A 24220-nucleotide genomic window follows, 5' to 3' on the forward strand; every position below is an offset into this window, starting at 1 on the left:
TTACAATGCAAGATTGGGATAATTTTCACTTTTCTCATTTCTATATGGGCGAGAAAACAGAATTGCCATTATGCATTTAGGTTATTTTGTTTTGTTCGTTTCTAAAATTTTCGGTAGCGGAAAAAGATTTCACAAAATCTCCATTGCAGGGAGGGGTAAACATGAAAAGCTGACGACGGTGTTAACCTACGAATCAGAGCATCTGTGCGCAGAGAGGCGGAAATATATAGATTCACTCATTTTGTGCACGACTTACCTTTGTAGACAACCACGAGAAATGAAGAAGGAATATCACCCGCCGGGTTAGGCGCTACCTGGCAGCACATATAATGATATACCGAAGACGAAAATGTTGCAGAAAAGTTTTATTTTTGGTCCACAAGCAATAAGCAAAATGTTTGCGGAGAGGTAAAGCGTAATGACACAGAAATGAGCTGTTGTACAGACCTCATTTATTTTTGGCACTTGCAAAGAGGCATGAATTGTTTGGCAACAATGACGTGATAGATTACCTGAGCTACGTGCGGTGAAAAAAAAAATATATCGTAAAGCTCCCTTTCAGGCATCTTTAATTCGCTTGTTATCGGCAGACAAGCAGGAAGCAATGATTTTTCACCGATCACGCTCATTCACGGCGTACTTTTTGAGAGCTTTCACGAACTACATCACCTACGGAATTAAAGATGGCAGCTTGTCCGATTGCAGGTATCGTACAGAATTCGATTCGAAGTGTTCTTCTCGATGCTGGTGGGTATAATGCCAAGTTTTTCGTCTGCGGACGTGACAATGGCCTGTGGAAGTCTGTCTTGCGTACCGTTGCCACTGTGTACCTTGCGGCGTTGAGGATCGAATATCAACTTGTCCAAGCGTCCTGTTGGTGCCTCACAAAAGATGAACAGAAGGTAACTGAGCAGGTAGCTCCAGACGATTATGCTGAAGAAAAACGAAACCTGCACAAAGCACGAGAGAAGAAAACCAATTTAGCTACATGTAATTGCTCCGATTTTCCCTGATCCCAAAATATAAATCCGCACATTGACTATTCTAGGCAGAAATTTGGGATGGCGGGTAACATATTTTTAACATAGGCCTTTCGCAGTTATTCTCCGACAATAAATCAGGCGCTGACTAGGACCGCATAATATATGTCCAGCGGAAGGCATTGTGCAAATATATTTGAGGGCAGAACAAAGATAAAAAAAAAACTATTATATATTCCTGCAAAATCAACTCTGCAGCGATTTACGAAATTGCAGGGCTCGCAACGCTTTATTCTAACACATACAAACGATGTTCAGTGTAAGATATAGATGAATTTTTTCACCATTTATAAACTTGTATTGTCGAAACTACGACATATAAATCTATGTGCACTGTTCATGCTGATTTCGCATCAAGGCGGTCATTATAGGCATAATAGAGCCTGAGGATTAGAACCTACACTAAGGGAATTAACCGAAAACCTTTTAGTTTTGATTTCAAGGGGCAACATATTATTGCAAAATTGAAGGCCGTTAACAACATATGTGAGCGCTATTTTTAATTTTTCATCATCGATAGTGCTGGGCGAATTATCAACCGTCAAAAATGTGTATATGAGAATCTAAAAAGACCGGCTTTCAGACATTGAGGGTTCAAAAATGACATATTGAAATTCGCACGCACGAAATGCAGACACTTTGTGTACTTAACAATCTTGCCGAAGTAAGGATTGTTTTGGCGGCATTGACGAGCTCAATTTCGCCATAATCCTGTCAGCTTACTAAGTGTACAAAGGAAAATAAAGCATTCGAAGAACGATATTGTCAGCAATGCGACATTGCTAAACCGGCTAGGATGAATATTCGGCAAGATCAGCCCGCACATACGGGACGTAGCAGAAGTCGATGCTTGTGTTTTATTTACTGTACAACTTTCTTCCTTACTGTTCACTGAAAGAAAACATTTAACCCTTCCCTTGAGAATAATTCTCAATTTTGAACCCCCTGAAGCGGTAAAAAGTCCTCGTTTTCTTATTGCGCTGGAGAGGCGCGGTAAGCGCCCGCACTCCCTCTCTTAGCAAAACTAGTCATGTTCCAGCCACGAGCTGATTCCTTATGCGTTGTCTGCATGCTTAGCTAGTGGGAAGCGCAAGAACTGATGACTCAGAGATACGGAATTGACTGTGCGAAACGACTAGCACGTCATCCGCAAATACCCTGATATGCCTAATATGCCCTGATTTGTCGACAACCGCAGTCAAGCCATATCTCTTGTTTGAAAAAAGCACTTGTCAAGCAAAATAAAGCTAATGCTGATGCAATTCTCTCACTGTAAGTGTTGCACCTTTCAAAGTTGAATATTCTTTGTCCAGGAACTCACCACAAAGAAGTGCGAGAAGAATACCCTCTCTCGGGAAGTGTGAAGCCACAATTGTATGAATGGCAGGTGGATGATGTACACTCCGAAAGACAGCCTGCTCAGAGGCGTGAAGGCGCTCCATGAGAGGAACTTGCTGAGAAAGCCTACAGGAAAACAGAATGGTTTGGCTAAAAACAAGAGCATCACAGAGCGAATGGCTAGCACCACATATATGAGCCGCACTAATGTCTTGAGCACTTTGTTATTTCCTCATATATTTATTGATAAATGGGACAAGCTTCTGGCTCAGATCACTGAGTATAACAGCATCTTAAATGAGATTAGTGCCTTCGTCTAGAAATAGATACGTTATCTTTCACCCACAATAATGACCCTCAAATGAAGTCTGATGATAATATAAAATAAAAAAATAATACTTATGTTTCATGAGAACCCAAAGACGTCAGTGCTGATAAAATTTAGCACACTTAAGCTTTGCCTTAAGGGTAGGTGCGATAGCGTTACACACACGGACGTTTTCTCCATTTTTATTTTTTTATCATATTTTCCCTCATAACCTGCCGTGTGATGATGCCACTTCTTGACGGACACCGCTTCTTAAAATTTAATGCACCCCACTGCGCATTCAGTGGACAACGCTATTTTGGGATCGATGCAACGCCAGGGGAGCACCGTTAAGGGCATGACGCAGTAACGCATCACACACACGAACAATGTTTTGTCACTTTTTTGTAGCGAAAGCTTAGAGTAACTAGAAGCGGAGCTACACTGGGCTGTTCTGCGCTTTTCGCCAGGGCTGCCAAAAGGCCGCTAATGCGTATGCGACTTTACCATAGCAAACGGTTCAGCCGGAGCTGAGCGCGACGGCCGCAGGACCGCCGGCTCCTCCGCCACGCGACACGTGACATGTCACAAGCCGCTACTGTGCATGCGCCATAACCATTGTAACCAGCTGCGCCATTCCACTGGTGTTCCGCCCCTGTCCTCGCTACAGAGAGGTAACAGAAAGGAGGAGGGTAGCGCCATTTCAGCAGATGCACGCGCCGGCTCCGAGAGCAGCAGAAGGGTAGTTCAATAGTGGGATTGTTCGCGCCGCCGCGGATTGATTGATTAATTGATTGAATGAATTTTTTTATTAACTCATGAAAATTCTAGGAGTATTGTGTGCCCCGCCTAGTCCGGCTGCCTAGTGGCCTGCGCCGCAGCTTAGGCCGTGCGAACCAGTCCTCGTTTCTGGTCGCAGTCCTCGCTGTGCAGAATGGCTTCGCACTGCTTTAGATTGGGGTTAGAAAATTTTTCGGTAGCGGGATCAGCTGACAGAGTGGAGCAGGAAAGCGTCTTCCGGAATCGCGTGCATTGGGAATTAAAGATGATTCTCCCTCCAACGCAGTAAACTCGACTACCTGGGAAACTTAAACGTGCACTGACGTCGTCACGGGCACCTCTCGATTTCACCTCCATCGAAACGCAGCTGCCAGCGGACAGCTTCGCACCTCGGTACTTTGGTTTCGCAGCAGCTTTTGTCCACGTTCGATTCAGCAGCGTTGAACCCCTCTAGTCTTTGCATTTCAAACTTCTTTTTACTCTTTTCAAACACCGATGCTTATCATCAGCAAGCACTGTCTTTCCATTTTGCGCATTCCACACCTTGCTATACTTCTTTCTCCGCTATTTCATTTTTTTCAATTAATTCGGTTCATTGGTCATTTACACTGCAAATTTTTTAATCAGCATCATCAAGCATTGCTTTCTGAATCTGAGCATTTTGACGGCTTTGAACCCCCTTTTCCAATTTTTTTATTTTTCAAAAATTTAAAACGAATAATTGTTCAATTAACACTCTAAATGTTTTAATTAGCATCACGAAGCCCTAGCTTTTCATATTGAACATTCTGTCCCCTTTGAGCCGCTTGTTTCAGCTTTTTCATTCTTTTAATTGATCAACTAGTAACAATTTCATTAACGTATAATCGCCTATCACAGCGATCAATCATTAATGATTAGAACCATAGATTACCATGATACGACTTTTTTTTTACCCAAGCCCGGATTATTTACGACGCGCGGCGCAAACTACAAGTACTAATACGACGATGCCAGCTATCATGCCAAACTAGCTGTATAAGCTATTGCTTAAAGTGGCTATTAGGCTGGCGTGGACGGTTCAGTTTCTCACCAAAATGCATCGAAGGAAGCGAAGTGTGAGTTCGTACGGACTGTAAAGAAGGGAGAAAGAAAAAAGAAAGAATGAAAGAAAAACAGAAACAAAGCAAGGAGAGAGGGAGGGACGCACAAAGAGAGATAGATTGGAAGAAAGAATGAAAGAAAAACAGGAACGAAGGAAGGAAGGAAGGAAAGAAGGAAGGAGTGAGAATGGTTCGAGTAAATTCTATCACCTAAAAAGGAAGGAAGGAAGGAAGGAAGGAAGGAAGGAAGGAAGGAAGGAAGGAAGGAAGGAAGGAAGGAAGGAAGGAAGGAAGGAAGGAAGGAAGGAAGGAAGGAAGGAAGGAAGGAAGGAAGGAAGGAAGGAAGGAAGGAAGGAAGGAAGGAAGGAAGGAAGGAAGGAAGGAAGGAAGGAAGGAAGGAAGGAAGGAAGGAAGGAAGGAAGGAAGGAAGGAAGGAAGGAAGGAAGGAAGGAAGGAAGGAAGGAAGGAAGGAAGGAAGGAAGGAAGGAAGGAAGGAAGGAAGGAAGGAAGGAAGGAAGGAAGGAAGGAAGGAAGGAAGGAAGGAAGGAAGGAAGGAAGGAAGGAAGGAAGGAAGGAAGGAAGGAAGGAAGGAAGGAAGGAAGGAAGGAAGGAAGGAAGGAAGGAAGGAAGGAAGGAAGGAAGGAAGGAAGGAAGGAAGGAAGGAAGGAAGGAAGGAAGGAAGGAAGGAAGGAAGGAAGGAAGGAAGGAAGGAAGGAAGGAAGGATAATGATTCAGCGTAAAATACCACCTGAGGTTCTTGAACAAACCCTCAGGGCGCATGGCATGCGACAGTTTTTTAGTGTCCTCATCGCGAGGGGATGCCCCGTGTGTGGTGTACGACATCACGACACCACGACGTCACAATCAACATCAGAGCACTTCAACCCCTGAGCATCTGTGCCGGATCTTCCTGTGATAGTAATTCACCTGCCGATGCCCAGACAGTCTGCTCGACACATTAAAATGAGGACTGTAGAATTATGCCCTTACCACTCTACCAAGAATTTTAATTTCACCCTGAAATAGCCTTTCCTCTTTACTATTCCATCATTCTCTGGGATTTCGTCTCAAATATAAATCCGTACTCTGATCTGGCTCTTCAAATGATGACACATAAGTGAAACATGCTGTATCCTTCCATGCAACAAAGTGATAATTTCGAGAGGAGACAAAGACAAGCCTCCGCAGACAAATATTCACCCAGGGCACCGTCGCAGCACGTGGCTGTAAAAGGAGCCTATAGTATGCAATTTCGGCAGCTTTGGTTGAAACACAGCGTCTTGTTTGTCACAGCTATATCTGCGGTGGTGCTCTTTGATGTTATTTTTATGTACGGCCCACAGGAACACAATAAAATGAAGCCAGTTTCTATTATTTCAAAAATGCGACCGTCGTATCGGCACATTGCTGGCATAAGAATTTGCCAATGAGCCTCATATATTGCTGTGGATGTTAGAATTCGGCACGCGGCTGAAAGGTTTCACGGTCATTATCGATGGCAGGCACACTGCTGCACTTCGCACGTAACCTGCTCTTCTAGAGAAAATAATTCTGTACACGATAAACGTACGGCGTAAATGATTTTTTTTTTTCAACTTTTTGCAGCGGTCATAAATATGGATGCGCATACTCAAGACAGATATTCTGTGTCTTCCGCTCACGTATCTGGAAGTCTATTAAAAAGGAAGTACTCTGAATTTTTCTTGCGGGTCAGTCGAAATGCCAAGTAGTTCCAAAGACAAATGCATCCCTGTCACGTAAGCAATTGACGTCAGAGTTTACTTCACAGAAATAGTTTCCAAGAATGGCCTAAAGAGAGGGGAAACAAGGTACCTGGGAGCAACGAGGCCGGCTGCAAGATAGAGAATAACCGGCGCCAATCCTCCGTTTTTCATGTGCTTTCATTGTCACTGTCTATTCCCCGCCTTCATGGAGTCAGTTGTCCGTTATGAACGTGATAGTGTCAGCATTATAAGAATTTATGAAATTATTTTATGGAACCCTCGCTTCAGGGAGAGAGAAAGATAAAAGGGAAAAGCGTGACCTAATTTCACTGACATATGAGATGACGCATGTGCTGTATGTGGAAACTCCATTGAAGCAATTGACCATATTATATTCGAATGTAATTCCATCCGGAAGTTGATGCGGGCGCAATCACTGTTCCTGAAGCTCTGGGGTTTAGAGATACCAGTGGCCGGGTGAATAAACCGGCGGTGGAAACTAGCAAAAAACGACTGGAAGATTGGTGGCTTAAAAGCAGAGAAGTGGCATAATGTTAGTAACGTAGGAACAAAAATTTATTAAATAGAATGATGGTTTAGTTAACCAATCTAAATCAATAATTAGGATATAGGGAGAAAAATGAGCATGATAGCTACTGCTACCATCCCGTTTCAAAGGGGACGCTCCTATATTCCATCCATCCATGCCAAAATGAAGAGCTTTATTGGCTTTTTTAGAAATGACCATATCTTTACTATCTTATCACGGTATATGTCTGTACAACTGTATGCGTATTTATGTCTATATGATTTCACAAATAATCTACCATTGTATAAGAGTTGAGTAGGTTCCTAAATTCACAGGCTCTTTCCGTTATTACTGAATGACTCTTCTTACGTTCGGCATTGAAATATCTTCACAAACTTTGGACGTCTGCGACGCCCCAATGTAACTTCTCTCAGCGTAGAGCGCTTCTAAGGTAGGTCGCTAAGGCCGCAAAAATCCGCACTATATACCGCACTATAACCAAACCTTTATTTTTGCAGCTCCAATACACGCCAGATGGTGCACTTTCGCAAGCCACCAAGCTACCTTAAAGTCTGCGGCACGCTTTAGCATAGCGCACGCAGCGCGACCGTGAAAATTACCGCGACTGCCGCTGCGGAGCTATACATGCCTTTCATGAACGCATGCCCAGCTCCGCTAAGGCGATGGCTATAATCGCCGCAGTCGCACTGCATTCAGTGTGCTGAAACATCACCTGGCTCTTTTCATCCCCACAAAGAATACAAGGCGTTTCGGGCCTTTTACAAGGCCCGACACCTTTTGCTTGGAAAAGAAAACTTACAGTGAGGCTGGTAGAAGAACTCTCATTTAGCATTTCGTTGCACTATCATAACAGCCCACAATATGGCACCTCCGTATTTTTTTTTTTTTTTTTTTGGCGGTAGCATTTTGGCATCGCTGAAATTCCGCCTCGCGCAAATCGTTCGCGCACGTGCACAGGAAGCCAGCCGAGCCTCTGTTTCGGCAGCACCCCAAAGTTACACAGCTTGAACGCGAGAAATGCGGAGCTGCCGTTGCGCGACCAAACTTGAAATAAGCATAGAGACTTGAGCGAAGACACAATCAAAAGGAATGTTTCCGCTTACTCGTTTACGAAAAGAGCGAAGTACGAGTGAAGGAAAGCATCAGAGGTGTTATGGCGAGAAACCGCAGCGCGACCGAGGTACGTAGAAACGAGAAAAGCGAAAGAAGGACAGAGGGAAAGTATACCTGTTGCGCAATCTTCTTCAAGGCGGGAGCAGCACGTGGAGACTCAAGGAGGAAACGACCGCCAACGCGCTCGCGCGTTGAGTGCACATGTGTAGCGCCCTAAACACGTGGCGCTATCTGCAGTCACACGCAGGAGAGCCCGGTGCCGCACAGAAAAGCGCACGTACCGTCGTGAGCAATATTAGCTAAAAGAAAGTCTGAGCATTTATTTCTTGCTTACTATATAATATTGTTTGACAAGAACAGATTATTAAGGTTTTGAAAGAGGTTTTCTGTGGATACATATATCCGTAGGCCGCCATCATATTTAATAGAGAAATACCGAGAATATTCCCAATTTTGTGTAAAACGTTTGTTCTTTCTTATATTGCTCATTACTGTACGTCTCCGCGCTTTTATCTGGCGCGTAAAACCACACTATAACCGGTAGTTCGCTTCGCGCAACCACATAATAAACGATATGGCTTTGCATTGAATCCTGCAGTAGGCAAACCACTCGACACCGAAAACTGCGTTCTATCCGGTCCCGTACTAAAAGCGGTTACGTTGTTAGTGGGTCCGCTATTTTGTGCTCTCCTCCCTTGTAGAACAACGTTTCATTTCCCGCAGCAAAGTAATGAAAAACGTGCTTCCTCGTCTGCGATTAAAATATTTCGCCCCATGAGGTGGATCTCGTGTGAATACCTCCTCGTCCCGTCGCACAGGAGAGAGTGATCCAAGCCAAGAAAATGGACCAGAGGATCCGGTCGAAGAAGGCTGTGGATAATTTTCCAAACTCAGTCGTAGGGTCCCTCGTGCGGTACCATGCGGTCTTCATGAAAATGCTGCACATCCCACAGGCGATAGCAATGCACCATGCTGCAGCCTGGAGGGGCTGAAAAGAAATTTGTTTCGTAAGCAATGTGCACCATCAATCGCTCATTTATTTACACTGGATAAAAATCACTAGGCCTCTCAGTTCTAAATATTGGTGTTGTAGCATGTGGCAACGCCCAAAATGTCGTTTTGATCACCCATTTTACGCTTAGAAACTCTTTGAAGTCCATTTCACCATCCAGAGAAGTGGCATTTTAGTGAATGCATACAGTGAAACCATCACCTTTCACCTTGGAGATTGGTGTCCGCGTTTCAATTTTATCACCATGCCCGATATCAGTTTCAAGAGCCTCCATGCAAAGAATAGTGAAGGCTGTTTCTTTGACATGCAATCATATTACCCATGTCTTGACGCTGGGACTAAGTCGACCCGGCCTTCACTTGGTAGCGTGCAGAGACTCCGGGTTCATGAAGGATTGAATCTTCCAAGTTGGTAAAATATACGCAAGCAGGTTTAATGGCATTTTGAGAAAACTTATTTACATGAAAAAAAAGGGTATATCAGCAAAATGGCAAGCGTTAAGAGTTCATAGCGAGAAGTGTCTGGATGAGCCGTTTACCCAGGGCTCTGAGCCCTGGGTGAAAAGTGTGCACCGTTATCGATATTATATTTCGCTAGATGCACACCACATTTTTTATTCTCATTTTGCAAAAAACATCGGTGGTCAACAACAACAAAAAAAAATTGTAGAGTGCACTTGAAATCATTAGAGCGCGGTAGATCGTAGCCCTCTATCTCCCTGTCTTCTTTCACTCCCATCTTCCTCCCTTCTTTTGCGGCGTGGTACATGTGTCCGCGGAAAATTGTGACAGATGCCGCGCATTTCCTATCCTGTAAATCAATTTTGAAACGCCGCTGATGTCTGCTGTACTGACGCCTACTAGACATCTTGGTCTGCTTCTGCTGTGGTGCGGCGTTCGAGAAAGCGGCAAATGAAAAGCCGCACGGACAGCTGGGTTGAACGCCCGGTGGGGTCAGCTTCGCATATGCATGAATCGCCTTGTGACGTCATGAATTGTCGTCATGGTACATCGCGCGCCCCTTGTTGAACACAACCAGCATTTCATTGAACGCATCAAAGTTCACCAGTGTTCTATAATTAATCTACAGGAGAGCAAAGGCGCAGTATCTTTCACTCGCGGAATCCCGCTATCATTCTCACTGTAGACAAGGGGAATTATAAAGAGCGTTTCACGATTCAGGGCGTGGAGCAGTCGTAAAGCGCTGGGTTAGGGATCCAAAGAATGGAGGCTCAATTCCCCGGGAGAAGACACGGTCTATTAATTAATTTTTAACTCTCACTCTCCAAACGCGGGCACATTTGCCGACACGGCTGCTAGCGACAGTATGAGGAATTAAAGGCTTTCGCCTTAGAATCAGCTACACCGCTTTGCAGAGGACACCTTTAGTATGTCTACTTATTAAGAATTTGTGGCATTGTGCACAGCGCTTTCATTTTTTCCCAATGATCGGTCATACACAATGCGGTCTAGTCCACAACTGACTTGCTTTGTTGGTTGCTGAATGGTTAAGTAAATCAGCGTTTACGTAATGTCCTGTAGACGCTTGACGTTCGACGCACAATGTAACAGGCCCATATTACCATTTAGTGCCATGTAACAGACACCGACGGCCATTATTTGTTACGTATGCCGCTCCACTGCATGTTGTCAGCATGAGAGTAGCGTGTCACTAGGCGTAGCGAACTTCTCAGACGTGACAGCTTTTCATCGTGTCCAACTGAATATTATGTCATGCGAGAAGCTTGGTTGTTGGTGAAGGAAGACAACAGCCGCAGAGGAGACTTAAATAGCCAGTGAAGCATTAAACCTCTCTCGCATGAAAAAAAAAAAAGAACTCCGATTCAGGTATAGTGTAATATTTGCATGGAAACTGGTAAACGTCAGCGGCAGTATGCTCGCTGCACAGTGTAGTTTGGCTGCAAGACACTGAACTGCGCAGTGTCCCTAGCCGGAAATAGCAGCGCGATCGTGGAACGCGGTTAAGCGTCGTGAACCTTACAAAGTATCATTAACAGCTATCTCTCTAAACTGAGGAGCTCACGGAAATACACAGTGTGCCTCACTGTTGCTAAGCGAGGCTAGTTTTTGGACAAAGACATCTGGAAGAAATTATGCCCTTGCGAAATGCTCTATATAAAAATAGAAGTGAATTGACCAGGTACATGGAGAGCAAAGTGGCCAACGAATGCTTATGAAAAGAGGTTAGAAGCGAGAAAAGTAATCGTAAGTTGTCGGAAATGCCCACAGCGTAAGCGAACCCCACATGAGGTGAAGACTGGAAGAAGTTGCTTACATTAACTAAAATTAATGCGGGAAGAGGCAGCGTAGTGTGCCGGAATATACTTACTGTGAGAAATAAATTCTTCTAGCAGCTAGAAAAACTTAAAAAGAGCAAAATGTTGAGAAGTGCAGACGGGCAAAAAACACCTGAGCGTATACTACTATATCGGGAAGCGATTATATTGCGGGCATGGCGATTTTGGAGTTATCACTGCGGGGCAACTAGCTGACGTAATCTGCTTCGAACTGTGAGTTTGCCTAGAATCAAATTTAAAAATACGCTTGTCAAATGCTGCAGTGGATTGTTGTAATAGCTCTGCTTGACATGAGAACTTCATGTGCTACGCTCAGTAACGTAAAGGGTCGAAAGCATGGTTTGTTCTTAAGGTGCGCTTCACCTGTTGTGTTATTTCCACTGTTATCAATAATTATAGCTGTCACTAAGGCTCGTTTAGAAAGTCTCGAAATCAGGAAGACATTGGAAATTAGGCGGTTGATTAGCTGCTATCTGTTTCATGAAGTTACGCAGGAGTTCTCATGTGTGGTCTGGCATTACTCGATCCTCTGTCGCGGGTAGTTATCTGTAATGACTGGCACTATACAGCCGATAAACTTGTGGGTAGTATAAAGCCTGGCTTATGATAATATAAACCCCAGTTCACGAAATTTTGGCCACGTAGGGTCACATGCAATTCGCTGGCTGTCCTGTATACTATACGCAACAAGAGCAGGCCACTGCTTCTGCTCTGGTCATTTGGGAGATTTATTGAACGTGTAATACAGCCTCGCGTATTGCTGGCTTATGTGAGTCGACAGCTGGTGTGTATTTCCACAGCATTGCTTCTAGTCTCGATAGTAAGTGTTGCACACTCTCACGACCATGATGAGGTTTTTGCTTTCGATGGTCCCTTTCGAGCGAATCTTTATCATCTGGTTTATTTTAGCAGTGGTGGCACAAAAACCAGTAGAATTATTTGAATTCGGCTTGCGCCTCAGGAAAACCAGAGGCCAGGCACTCAGAGCCCTCGCCGTGTCGTCGCGCGCCACGCAGTGGCTGCGGTTTTCAGGCCCCGTCGCATGCAATAGCCGAGCGCAAGAATTAGAGATTCACTCCAGTAATTTAACAGTATTTGGCTTTTCATTCTCTAGGTTCCCGTCCACACTGGAAGCACCTTAGTACAGTGCGACACTCTAATTCGCACAGTGGGGAATCTGCGACGTTGATGCTTCGGGTCGCTGTTCGCGTCGTCGATTGCCAGATACCCCGAAACTGGCGTGAAGGTAAATTAGTGCCGCCGGCAATGCGAATATGGTTCGTCTCAAGGTCAGCGCCCAAAGCGATAGATGGTCGAAGAAATAGAATCATGCGTCACTAATGGCGACTTCCTTAACGACGATGCAGTCAGTCGGCTTATAAGACATCAAGAAATATCCATCGGAGTTGCCAAATCAAATGAACCGTAACGACGCTCATACTCAGACGGGTGGGCAGCCCCGCCAACCGTGCAATCAGTTGTCCATTGTTTGCAAAGGTGATGTAATGCGGGGAAGAACGAAGTTCCGAATCATATGCTTCGTGCACGGTAGCCTAGATCTTGGAAGCATGATATTGACCAAAAGTAGGCGGCCATGGTTGCCGCAACCAAGAAATCCCCGAAAGATGTCCACATCTGAGAACACTCCTTACGGCCTGTGTTTCCGCAAGATCCTTCTAGGAGGCGCTGGTACGCAGTTTGGCCGCATACCTTTAGAGCCAACGCTTATGCACGGTCTCGGAGCTTATGCAAAAACTGCAATTTCAGCACAGCTGATGTGCTCCCTTCACTTCAATCACTCGCTGTTGTTTGTGCTTTCACAGCAGGCAATGAGGTCGCCTTCTATGCAGCGCACACATTAGGCTGCAATCATGTGGACTCTGTTTAGTCACGTCATTCTCTCGGCGCAACCGATTTATTTTCCCTGTCGCCTCACACATCCCTTCACGAGAAAGGGGTGAAATCCGTAGCCCTATATTGAGGTAAACTGCTATTCATTTTTTTTTATGTGCGAGGTGTGCGGTAGGCGGCTACAGCGCACGCCCTGTTTCTCTCCCGGTCATCCAGGTTACGCAGGGTGGACCGGACAAACAAGCAAACAACCAAGAAATTCGAGGGTGTGAGTATTAGAGGTAGCATTCTAAAAGCAACATGAGCCGGTGCCCTTTATGTAGATTTAGATTTCCACGTGCATGTCCTTGCACTCCTGAATGAGGGCGCATTACACAGAACTCGATGAAAAGAAGTGCAGCCAAACATGAAAGTATGCTGTACTCCCTGTGCAGATGTGGGGGAAGGGGGGGAGGGGGTAAAAATTCAATCTCCTTTACAGATACAGGGTAGGCGTCAACCTATCCGCCTACACGGCGGCATGGAGCCCTTCGATCCGGGCGACGTGTTCGACCAGTCGGATTCTCTGTGCGGAAGCTAAAAGAAGACATGCTACGCATGTCTAGAATGGGTGACAGAATATACCTGAGAAATAACAGAATGACTCTGCACATTCTCATTCGTTCCCGGCCATATTTTTGTCTTGTTATTTTCACATACAAAAAATTATATGAATAGTGTGCTGCTATATCATTTTGTACATTTTTTTCTCAATTCACTGCGTGCATTTACTATGTCTGTTCTTTATTCACTTTAAACTTTTTGCTCTATTGGTTGCAGTTGAATCATGTATTTATTTGCTTTATTGACATCTTGTGCATTTCGCCTTTAATTTTTCATTTTTGCCTCCAATTAAATACCTAATTAACCTATCGGCCTAATTATTTTTTCGCACACAACATTACATCACCCTCTATTGATTGACACCACTCATTAACCTCTACGACTTGTCAATTACTCAAGTGCTGCAGACACGATTTTACAAATTGCGCGCCAATCCCTTCCTATGCTCTTTTCCGGCTCTACTTCCGGTGGCCTGATGTCACATCATCTACGTCACATTATTTCACTTCTTGTTTGCTCATTTTATTCTTTGGTACTTTTAATTTCGCGGCAATCCCTTCCTATCCCCCCTTTCGGCTCTACTTCTGTTTACGTGACGTCACAATCCTTGACGTCACCCTAAATGACTGCCCTAATTAACTACTTTAGTCTTTGGTACTTTGAAATTGCGCGCCAATCCCTTCCTATGCATTTTTTTGGATCCACTTCAGGTTGAGTGAGGTCACATCCTTGACGTCACCTTAATTGACTGATTTAAATAAATATTATAGTATTTGATACATTCAATTGTGGCGCCAAGCCATTCGCTAATTAGACTATTTTCGCCTGTACTGCTTCATTTTTGCCTCTAAATAATTACTTAATTACCTTATTGGCCTAATTATTATTTCGGACACAACATTACGTCAACCTCTATTGATTGACACACTCATTAACCTCTTCCACTTCTCAATTACTCGCAACTGCTGCGGACACGATTTCTCGGACATGGTCTGCGAACAGAAATCTGGGAATAGCGAAGCAACGCTTTTGCGTTAAAAAAAACAAGCCAATCTGACACACACCACATGGATGGCGGAAGTCAGACACGAACAGGCAACAGCAGTGGAGAATATCTAAAAATATGAATTTTTATATCTCTTTTTACCCCTTATTTTTAGGCATGCTCATCAACCACTGTGGTTTAGCAGTTCCCGGATATTGTCATTATATTCCTGTGATGTTCCAAGAACTAAATAAGAATGCACGCATCGAACTAAAGTTGTTTATTAGAATGAGCATATTATACTTGAAATCGCATTTTATGCACGCTCTGTATATTACAGTCGCCCTATGTGTGCCCTACACACAACTACACGTTAGTGCACTCGAAGCTATAAGTGTGCAATAAAGAACGCAGTCAAATCAAAGACCATTTTATTGTCAGTGCATATTAGGTATGGCGCAAATTATCACTTTAGTTACATGCATTTATTGCTCTAACGCAACAAGAAATGAAATTCCTCAAGCTTTCTGGACGGCGTATCGCAGTCTAAGACTCTGAAACATTACCTGAGCAAGGTCGCTAAAAGAACAAAGCCTCGAAAGAGTTCTGAACATCTGTGGGGCGTATTCGTTTTATAGGTACGTCTGCATTATGGATTGACACGTCAGCGTAAAATGCTAAAACTATCTCCTAATTTTCATGGCATTAACTTCTGTATGTCGCGTAGCTTCAGCGTTGCAGAACTCCTCTGATCCAGCGGCTCCACCTACGCTGTGAATGAGGGCATAAAAAGCAATTCTGTCTGCGACGTGAAAGCCCATTTGTCAATGATTTGTGCGGCGATTAAAGGCTGACGTATTGGCTAACCACATCGAAATTCAGGTGGCCTAATTCTACTTCCAGCTACAGCTGCAATGCACCATGCTGAACTATCTCTGCCAACTCATGACTGGGCAACGTATGTGTCGCATATTTGTCCTGTTGTTGCATTGGCTGTGTTGTACAATAATATTAGCATGTGGGAGTATAGAGGTGAGTAAAAACTTTCATACACTCACCATAGGTATTTTTCTTGTCTTGAAGCTTGTAACGACAAAGAATGTTATGCAACCCGCGAAGTAGCATACGGCGTGGTAGAAAGGGTAGAAGTAGTAGAGAAAATTAGTCTTCAGGAAGGCTCTGCAAAAAAAAAAAACACAAACAAGGATTTTATCTACGGCATCGGCGAGCATGCCTGCAATCTTGAACAGATGCTGCCGTTTTTAATACACACTTGAAATAGGTGTCATATGTAAGCACAAAAAGAACACTACGGTCGCCTAACGCCTACTTTGGTCGCAAAGAACACTGGGGGTACGTATATAATCTTAAAATAACTTTTATATCTTATTCAAATCCTGGTATAAGCCAGGTTGCGCTAAAGGACCTTCAAGAATTTAATAAAATATGAATGAAGGCTAATTTTTTTACACCTCTTAACTCGACCGATAACAAAGAGAAATATTTTCACTCTTTTATTTTATGGCTTTTACCCGTCGCGCCGACCACCTAATTTAATGACAATAAAGACAGGGCAGTGCTTGCTTTCGCCAATAGCAGGAATGGAAAAAAACAAAATTGGAATACAATTTACCCCTTAATGAGGCCCTGATGGAGCCAGAAATGCTGTGGTTTCTAAAAAACGCAAATTGCATTCTTAATATATTAGCCGAAATGTACTCCTCCCTCTAGTGAAGATGCTTCAAGAATAAAGAAGGGTGTGCAATTCTTAAATATAAAAACTTTGAGTTACAAGGCCCGTTTACTGGGCATAACATAGTCAGTGACCCGGTAGTCAAAGTACAGCTATGGTATCCTAACTAATGTTCTGGATAAATAACAATATGTACCTAACATTCAACTATTATATTGCCATTTAGAGTTTGAGATATTCCTAAGCCACCGTAAAAATTACCCATATAAGCAGTTACATTTCCGAAAATGCCATCTTCGTCGCCGCTGAGACGTGAAATACTTTGGCGCTGCCACCGGGCAAAAGCGAAACGTGGCGAGCGCCCCGGCTACGGGCCCGTATCGGAAAGCAACGCACCTGTGTCTTGGTCGCCCGTTTGCAGCTCCCACTTGGGCTGCCTGAAGCTTACCCGCTTTGCAACGCGCGCTACTACTATAGGCGGAGTGAGCGCTGCCATCGGCCGCACTGTTTCGCTTTCTCCAGGTTTTATCCCCAAGATCCATCAGGTTTCAAATGCGACAAAGATGGCACTTTCGAAAATGTAAAACCTGATTTAAATATTGCTTCTGGTGGTCTTCTAGCTTCTACGTAATTAAAGTGCCTAAATAAATTGGTTTAAAACTTACCTACACAACGGTAAATAACCAACATGCTAGTAAATAGCGCATTTGCCTGTATTCTGATGCATGTGGACGCTAACAATGATATGCCTAATAGTGTGTTCTTTAATGAAAAAGAGTACATTACAACCCTTGACTGCCTTAGGTGATATGCCGGCTTATGGAGTTTCGCGAAAACAAGAACAGCCATGTTTCTCATTTTTTTTCACGGTAGTTACGTCAGGTTTCATCATTGATTTGCGTCTTTATCAGAAGAAATACAAGCTTCGCATTGCTGAGCAAGACATGTAGCTTTACGTACGGTGACTTCCGGTAGGAGGGTTCCATCTAGCTTTTGTGGACACTTCTCGGCAGACGTTGACGGCTTTTTTTAGGTTAAGAGCTCCATTGCGATCAAGTGTGAAGTGTTTCCACATGTGAGAATGCATTACGCTAGTACTTGAATTGTTTAATTATTAGCCTTATTTCATGGCACGTGGTCTGTCAGCGACCACAGTATACGCCTAAACCGTGGGTCAGAAAGCAAAGAATGCTGCCATTGAAGAGCTTTAGGGGATGCTCTCTCCACCCCCCTTCCGTTCTTTTATACTTCCCTCAAAGTTGCGCTGAGAATGATCTGTGATACACAGGATGTTGGAGGCCTACTCAGTTTATTCACTGTGAGCGCAGGTTTATTTTCTGTCATGTTAGTTCTTTCTGCTGCAAAGCTGAGAAAAACAAGGTAATATAATGGCAGAGGCGCAAATTATCGCATCACTTTTGTAGCCACGAAGCCTACGGTATCACTCTTTTATCGGGTCCTCGGCTAACCAAGGAACAAAACCATCTGTTACCCAAACAGACTTCTACGTAGGTATTTGGAATGACGTGGCTATATTTCTCCTCTACGCCCCCAATTAACGAATTATTATGCTGCCAGCGGGGAAATCATGGCAATTCTCATTTCCGTTGGCCTTTACGCGCACAAAAAATCTACAATATGTGAAGAATGTCATTGCAAAGTGTACTTACGATAAAGATTCGGAAACTGCCATAATAAAAGGTGTCATTTCGTTGCCAGCGACTTGCCATGTTGCTACCGAGCAGCCGATCAATGACAGAAGCGCAAACACAGCAACGGCGACTTTTGGACGCCTGAAAAAAAAAAAAAAAAAAACGTAAAGCAGGATGAATATTTTAAGAGTCAGTACTCGTGCATCCAAAGCAGTGTAATCAGCATTTGCAACGAAGCGTACTGATTACGTAATCTTCGAATGAAATATGAATGCATTTTCACATCAAAGCATCACGCGTGAGCTCGCCACGAAAGCGCGTGCAATGCTAGACGGACGATGGGAAGCCTTCACCGATAGCGCTTAAGCCAATGCGGCACAGCTGGACGTTAACGTCGCCAACAGGGTCATATGTTTAGTCCTGCATTTTCAGCCGTATGTAGAGACTGAAACCCAGCGCGAGAGTGTGGCACGTATACGCGACGTGTCCTGCCTGGGTCGGCTGAAGCTTGACCGAATGGCGCAAAATAATTCGGTGTCCGTTATACGAACGCACTTCCTAACCCATAGTGTTTAGGTCGCTGTGGACCGCTTTGACGTAGCGTCTCATGACCTCGAGAACACCAGGATCTTGAAGAAGGATGTCATTATTTCAATCGGCAAGAAAATGGGCTTCGAGGAATGAAATTTTAGGTAGAACGATCAGCTTACCATGTGTTACGTAAAGGGTTTTAATTATAGTACTAGCGAATAAAACCATGACAACCTTATACTTCAATCAACCAAAGAAAGGGTCAGGCAGGAATCGTAAAGGAAACACTGCCATTGATTACAACCACACTATCAATCAGGAGATAGAAAAGTGGTCAGAATATAACCAGCCCTTAAACATAGCTTCCATTCATTACGAGAACAAAATTAACTCAGCCGAAACGACAGTAGTCATAGATCATTGCGAAATCAGGTGCAAATGAGTCATATGTGAAAGTACTTACTGGAGCATATCTTTATTGGCTGCGCATAGAAAATAGTCGTCTGTAGATAAAGTAATAAAATCCCCACAAGGAAGTATTTAGGGAAGGGGGCATGATCCCTACAGTGTTTTCCAACGCTTCCTTAAGGAAGTATTTAGAGACAAGTAATGGGAGCCCAGGTTGGGATGTAGGTTATAGCACGATAACTCAGTAATCTGCGATTCGCAGATGACATAATCTTCTTAGTAACTCAGGGGACGAAATGGACAAAAATGATTATTGACCTAGACAGGCAAAGCTGAACGGTGAGCCATAAATTATATGCCGAAGACTAAAGCAATCTTCAACAGCCATTGAAACAAACAGCACTTTAGGATAAACTGCGAGTTGAGGAAAGTGGTAGGGAGACGTGCACTTATGAAAGGTAGTAGGCGCAGGTGTGGACCGCGAAAGGAAATAACTAGGAGAATAAGATTGGGGTGGAAACTATTTGGCATGTACTGCGAGATACGGAGTGCCAGATTACCGGTATTCTCAAGAGAAAAGTATATAATAGCTATATATCTGAGCGGTATTCAACTGTTGAGCAGAAACTAGAAGGCCAACGGAAAAGGTTCAATGTAAACTGAGGACAACGGCGAGAGCTATGGAACGAAAAATGGTAGGTGTAACGTTTAGACGGGAAGCGTGCAGAGTGGGTGAGGGAACAAACTCGAGTTAATGATATTTTAGTAGAAATCATAATTGGAGAAATGGGCATATGGGCAGGTAATGTAGTGCGAAGTGAGAATAACCGATGCTCGCTAAAGGTAACAAAATGATATTCAAAGGGAAGGCAAGTATAGCAGGGGGCCGTAGAAAGTTAGGTGGGAGGAGGAGGTTAGGAAATTGGTGAGGTTCAGGTGGATGCAGCTAGCAAAGAACCGGAAAAATTGGAGGGATACGGAAGAGGCCTTTGCCTTCCAGTGGGTATAAGGGGTATTCACGTGACGTCACATCTGACGTCAGTGCACAGCTGACGCCATCTTTACGTCCAGTTCTGCTCGTGTGGTCGGCGGCTCAGCTACTCGTGTGCCTCCGTTTTCTCCGCCACTCTACCTGACGATGTAAGGAAAAGTAAATTGCCACCATGAATGATAGTTCGAACTATCCTGAAATGCGCGCGATGAGAGCAGTGAAAAAAATGAAACTGTGCAGCACCGACCAATTTGCAGTCGTTGTGAGCGACTGCAAGAAAAGCGTCGAGCTGCGGCAGCGCAAAAATATTTGCGACATTTATGAGTTTCTTGTGCTTCGACGAGCTTTTTCACCAGAAACCAACTGACACCCTACAAATCGCTCAAATGACACACCTACATTACAAGCGGCTGGGTCGTGTGGCTAAAGCAGACGAACCCGTGCGTTGCTCAGTTACATGCGTGCCGTAGGATACTTCTTCCAGATAAATCGCTGAATCCTTGTATTCGTTTTTTTATACCGCAATTGTTTGGAGTACTTGCCTCATTCGAACAGTAGTCGGATGCTTGCATCGTCTGTGTCGGCATCGAAGCAAAACAAGCCACAGTGATGGCACCGGTGGCGTCAACTCGCTACGTTTCGAGCTCAAAATGATTGTTTGCGATGCACAAATAAAACGCTTCAAATACAGTGTAGTTTTGGCCATACTAAGTTCCGCTTTTTGTCATAGATAAATAAGGTAATAAAGTTCTTCAACACGAGATGATGCCACAGGTGCCATTGCTGCGACAGCGGCCTGCTTGATTTCTCTGCTGACACAGAGAATGCGAACATCCGACTTCTTCTAATCGAATGAGGCAAGTACGCCAAACAAATTTGGTATAAAAAGTACCGACTACAAATGTGATTCTTTTTGTGGCGAATTTGAGCTATAACGATTTCGCCGTTTAGCTGGGATAAGAACTCTACGGCACGTATACGCACTCTATATTTATGAATTAGTGATAACCACGGGTAAATAACTCTACTGTCCACGAAGGTCAACACCCCTCAGAGTTTGTCGAGCCCTCCTTTGAGGGCTTGGATTGCCGCAAAACACGACGGGGAGGTTCGGGCGGCGCACTGCATGTGCATGGCTGAAAACGGTTAAGCACGTTATCACATCGTCACGCTGCTCTTTCACTCTGAATACGGCGTGCAAGCGCGTGAAGAACACTCGTACACAGATCGTGGCAAGAACTAGCTGGCTGCCAGGACACATCTAGAAGGTTTCAACGCGGTCTATTGTTGACAAGGAGTTTTCCTCTTCCGTGACAGCCTCTAAATAATAAAGAAGCTGCATCGCTAACGGTCTTTAAAAACAGGATAGTTTCAGTACAATCCAGCACAATGCTTTCAAAGGAGACACATATTGAATGACAACACTGAATGGAAGCAAACACCTCGTGGTATCCAGCGTGGTACCTCGCTAAAACTAATTATCACAGAGTGCATCCGCGCTTAGCCGCATGGCAGCTTGTTGGGTCCAGGTGTCAAATTGTAACAGAAATTTGTGCGCATCCTTTAATAACGTCTCACGCCACACTGCACGAGTCTTTCAATTTTTGTTCATTGATACCTCAACTCTCCTTTAATTCCTTGACTACTGTATTCTGCAACTTCCTTTCACCAGAATATCCGTTGTTGTCATTTTCGGCGTTGTGAGTGAAAAGTCATGAGCATCGCTCTTGCAGGTGGTAGCTGGCAGCTGACATAGCCGCGCACCGAGTGAATGTAGCAATTCCTGATGTTACGTTAGGAAGGAGCTACCAACTCGGGCCGCACCTTTCATATGAAATGGTGATACCAAATAATTCTGCCAGGACCCTTGCATTCTGACCAAAGGCGTTAACCATAGGCCAAGTAGGCACGTTGACAAGGCTTGATTAAAGCTGGAAGATATACGTCGGGTAACTGCGTGCGCTTTCGCTTCATAACCCTAAAGCAATAGATTAAGTGCCCCCCAATGTTTTTTTTTTTTTTTTTTTGCCTGCATGATACGAGTCTTGATAGGCCTCTACATCTCTGCAGCTACCAAATAAAGGTTTGACTACAGCCACCGAGGTTCTAGAGCGCGTTTCTGTTGAGCGACGTGTCTGTTCTTCTATGACTTCCTTTCTTCCTGATATACCGTTATGTTGAGGCTTCAGTAATTCACCTTGTAAATATTGCGACGTTCTGGCTTCGTGACTATCTTAAATGTCTTTTCACGTTAGTCACACCTAGGAGCGTACATTACACAGCATTGCTGGACAACGTGCTCTTGTCGCAGCTTCCGAATGTGAGCGGAAAGCCGGAGCATTTCACGTGACAGGTGCGATGATGCGTGATGCACGCTCGTAGGCGCGCCCTTTGGTTGTTCTAGACATGAGGATTTGCTTTGACCAGCTGGCGGCCCAAGAACCGATCGGATTGCAACGGCACCGCGAAAAGTACATTTAAATTCTGTAATCTGGTATAGATGCAAGCCTCTCCTAAATAAGAAGCCGAAGTGGAATACATAAAAAGTTACCAACTCAATATCAGTCAACGAGCCTGCTTGTTATCCCGTTTTCGTTGATGCATCACAACGCTGATAATAGTACGCAGAAAAAAGCTCTCTTCTAACTTAAAAAACTCTATTTTAAAATTATTTTGCAGTCCCAAAGGAAGCACCATACGGGGTTTTGGTCTAAATAAAGGAAGAAAGTGCCAAATTATTCATAATTATAATGGTAACATGACGGAAATTTCGACCATCGAGAATGAAGGCAGGCATCTCTAAGAAATGACCTTACAAAATTTGGTATCGTTTATAAGCCAAATTAGAGCGTCGCCGTCAGCTTGGGAATGAGAGAAACTGCTCTTGTGTTTTAGCGGTACAGGTCATAAACGCTACACCAAAGCATTGAGATCTCCTTTGCTTATTAACTTCAGCAGCAGGGGCCATAAGCGCAGAAGCGTGATTGTTTTGGCGCTTGTTTCGAGTATCGTGGAGCCAACGAGTGGACCCTCTAGTTGCCGCTTATAACGCCGTCTGCATGTGCTTTCAGACTGATCGCAGATAGCTTATTTAAAGAGTGCGCTTATCTTATTTCTCTCAGAAAATGTGAATGTCTTCACTTTGTGCCTGCGCGTAAAGGCAGTGTATCGCGACACCTTCGTCTGAGAGCGCCTAGCCACGCATAAGACTTGACCGGTTAGAGTTATAGGAAGTGCGCCGTCTGCACGTGTTTCTCTTCTCGCCCGAATAGTTGCGTCGTTAAGACTTGTTTTCAGCCACGATCTGCTAATACGGAATGCGAAAAATGCCACTCGAGAGAATCTTTGTGTGCCAGGAAGCCTAGCCAAGTTTTTTTTAAATACCTGGCGTCACGCTCGCTTCCTCGCAAAGAAAAAAAAATGGCCATGATGCGAATGGGTTATTTGAATCTTCTCGAAGGGCAGAAATGCCGCGAGTAAGCATAGGCGAAGAGCGCACTTGCGAAGCTTATGTTTTAAAATTAAAAAAACAGTAGCAGTCATGGCCACTTTAAAAGCGTTAACTTTTGGGCTAGTTTGTGATCAGTCTAAAATTCATCTTGTTTAGCGCAAAAGGACAGGGCACACAGTAAGAAAACACGTACAACACTAACGCTTTGTGTATCCTGTCCTTTTGCGCCAAACAAGATGAATTTTAAGTCATAGCCAGGCAAGGGCGAAATACCTGCTGGCTTATGTGCTGACAGTTCTCGTTGAAATTTGCTTCAGTTCCACGCTAACTGCTTTCAATCGCCGATTATTACGAGATAAGCTCCCCTGTGCCATCACTTGAAGCTTGCGACAGTGCGTTTTTATGTTAATGCAAATTTAATAACAGTAAGCAGTGCGATATGAGGCAGCGTTGTTCTGAATAATACTAAAAGGGGCTGGAATATGATATATTTTTCCTGATAACGCTAGTTTGCGACTATTCGTTTCTTTTTCCAGGATTCTCCAGCCTACCACAAACATTTCTGTAATACCTATATGGAGGCACTGGGTGAAAGGATATTCAGTTTTTGCTTGTTGATCATGGCAAAATATCGCTCCTAGTATCATCCAGACGTTCATTCATGCGTTCCGCCTGTCTATCTAAATATCAACCTCCCGAGTATGTTGATTTCTCTGCGCTGCTGTGATCGGTCATAATTTTATTCTATTTTAGGATATAGGAATCTCGGATACGCATTGGTGCCGAGTTATC

The 24220-nt window shown here is 44.1% G+C and overlaps 1 protein-coding gene across 1 annotated transcript in view; it reads right to left on the reverse strand.

The window, feature by feature from the left end:
* Window positions 1-676: 676 nt before the first annotated feature.
* The window catches only part of LOC146172541 (nose resistant to fluoxetine protein 6-like), a 55981-nt gene continuing 32437 nt past the window's right edge, over window positions 677-24220 (reverse strand). Inside the window, exons 11-15 of the mRNA XM_084585794.1 lie at window positions 18066-18188; window positions 15761-15881; window positions 8733-8922; window positions 2362-2504; window positions 677-950 (exon numbers count right to left, since the gene is read on the reverse strand). Of these exons, the coding sequence (XP_084441920.1) occupies window positions 678-950; window positions 2362-2504; window positions 8733-8922; window positions 15761-15881; window positions 18066-18188 (850 nt within the window). The 3' untranslated portion in view covers window position 677. The remainder of the gene's footprint in view (window positions 951-2361; window positions 2505-8732; window positions 8923-15760; window positions 15882-18065; window positions 18189-24220) is intronic.

The sequence above is a fragment of the Amblyomma maculatum genome, unplaced genomic scaffold (assembly GCF_055883805.1).
Source record: "Amblyomma maculatum isolate TAMU_Amacu unplaced genomic scaffold, ASM5588380v1 scaffold_13, whole genome shotgun sequence".
NCBI classification, from domain to species: domain Eukaryota; kingdom Metazoa; phylum Arthropoda; class Arachnida; order Ixodida; family Ixodidae; genus Amblyomma; species Amblyomma maculatum.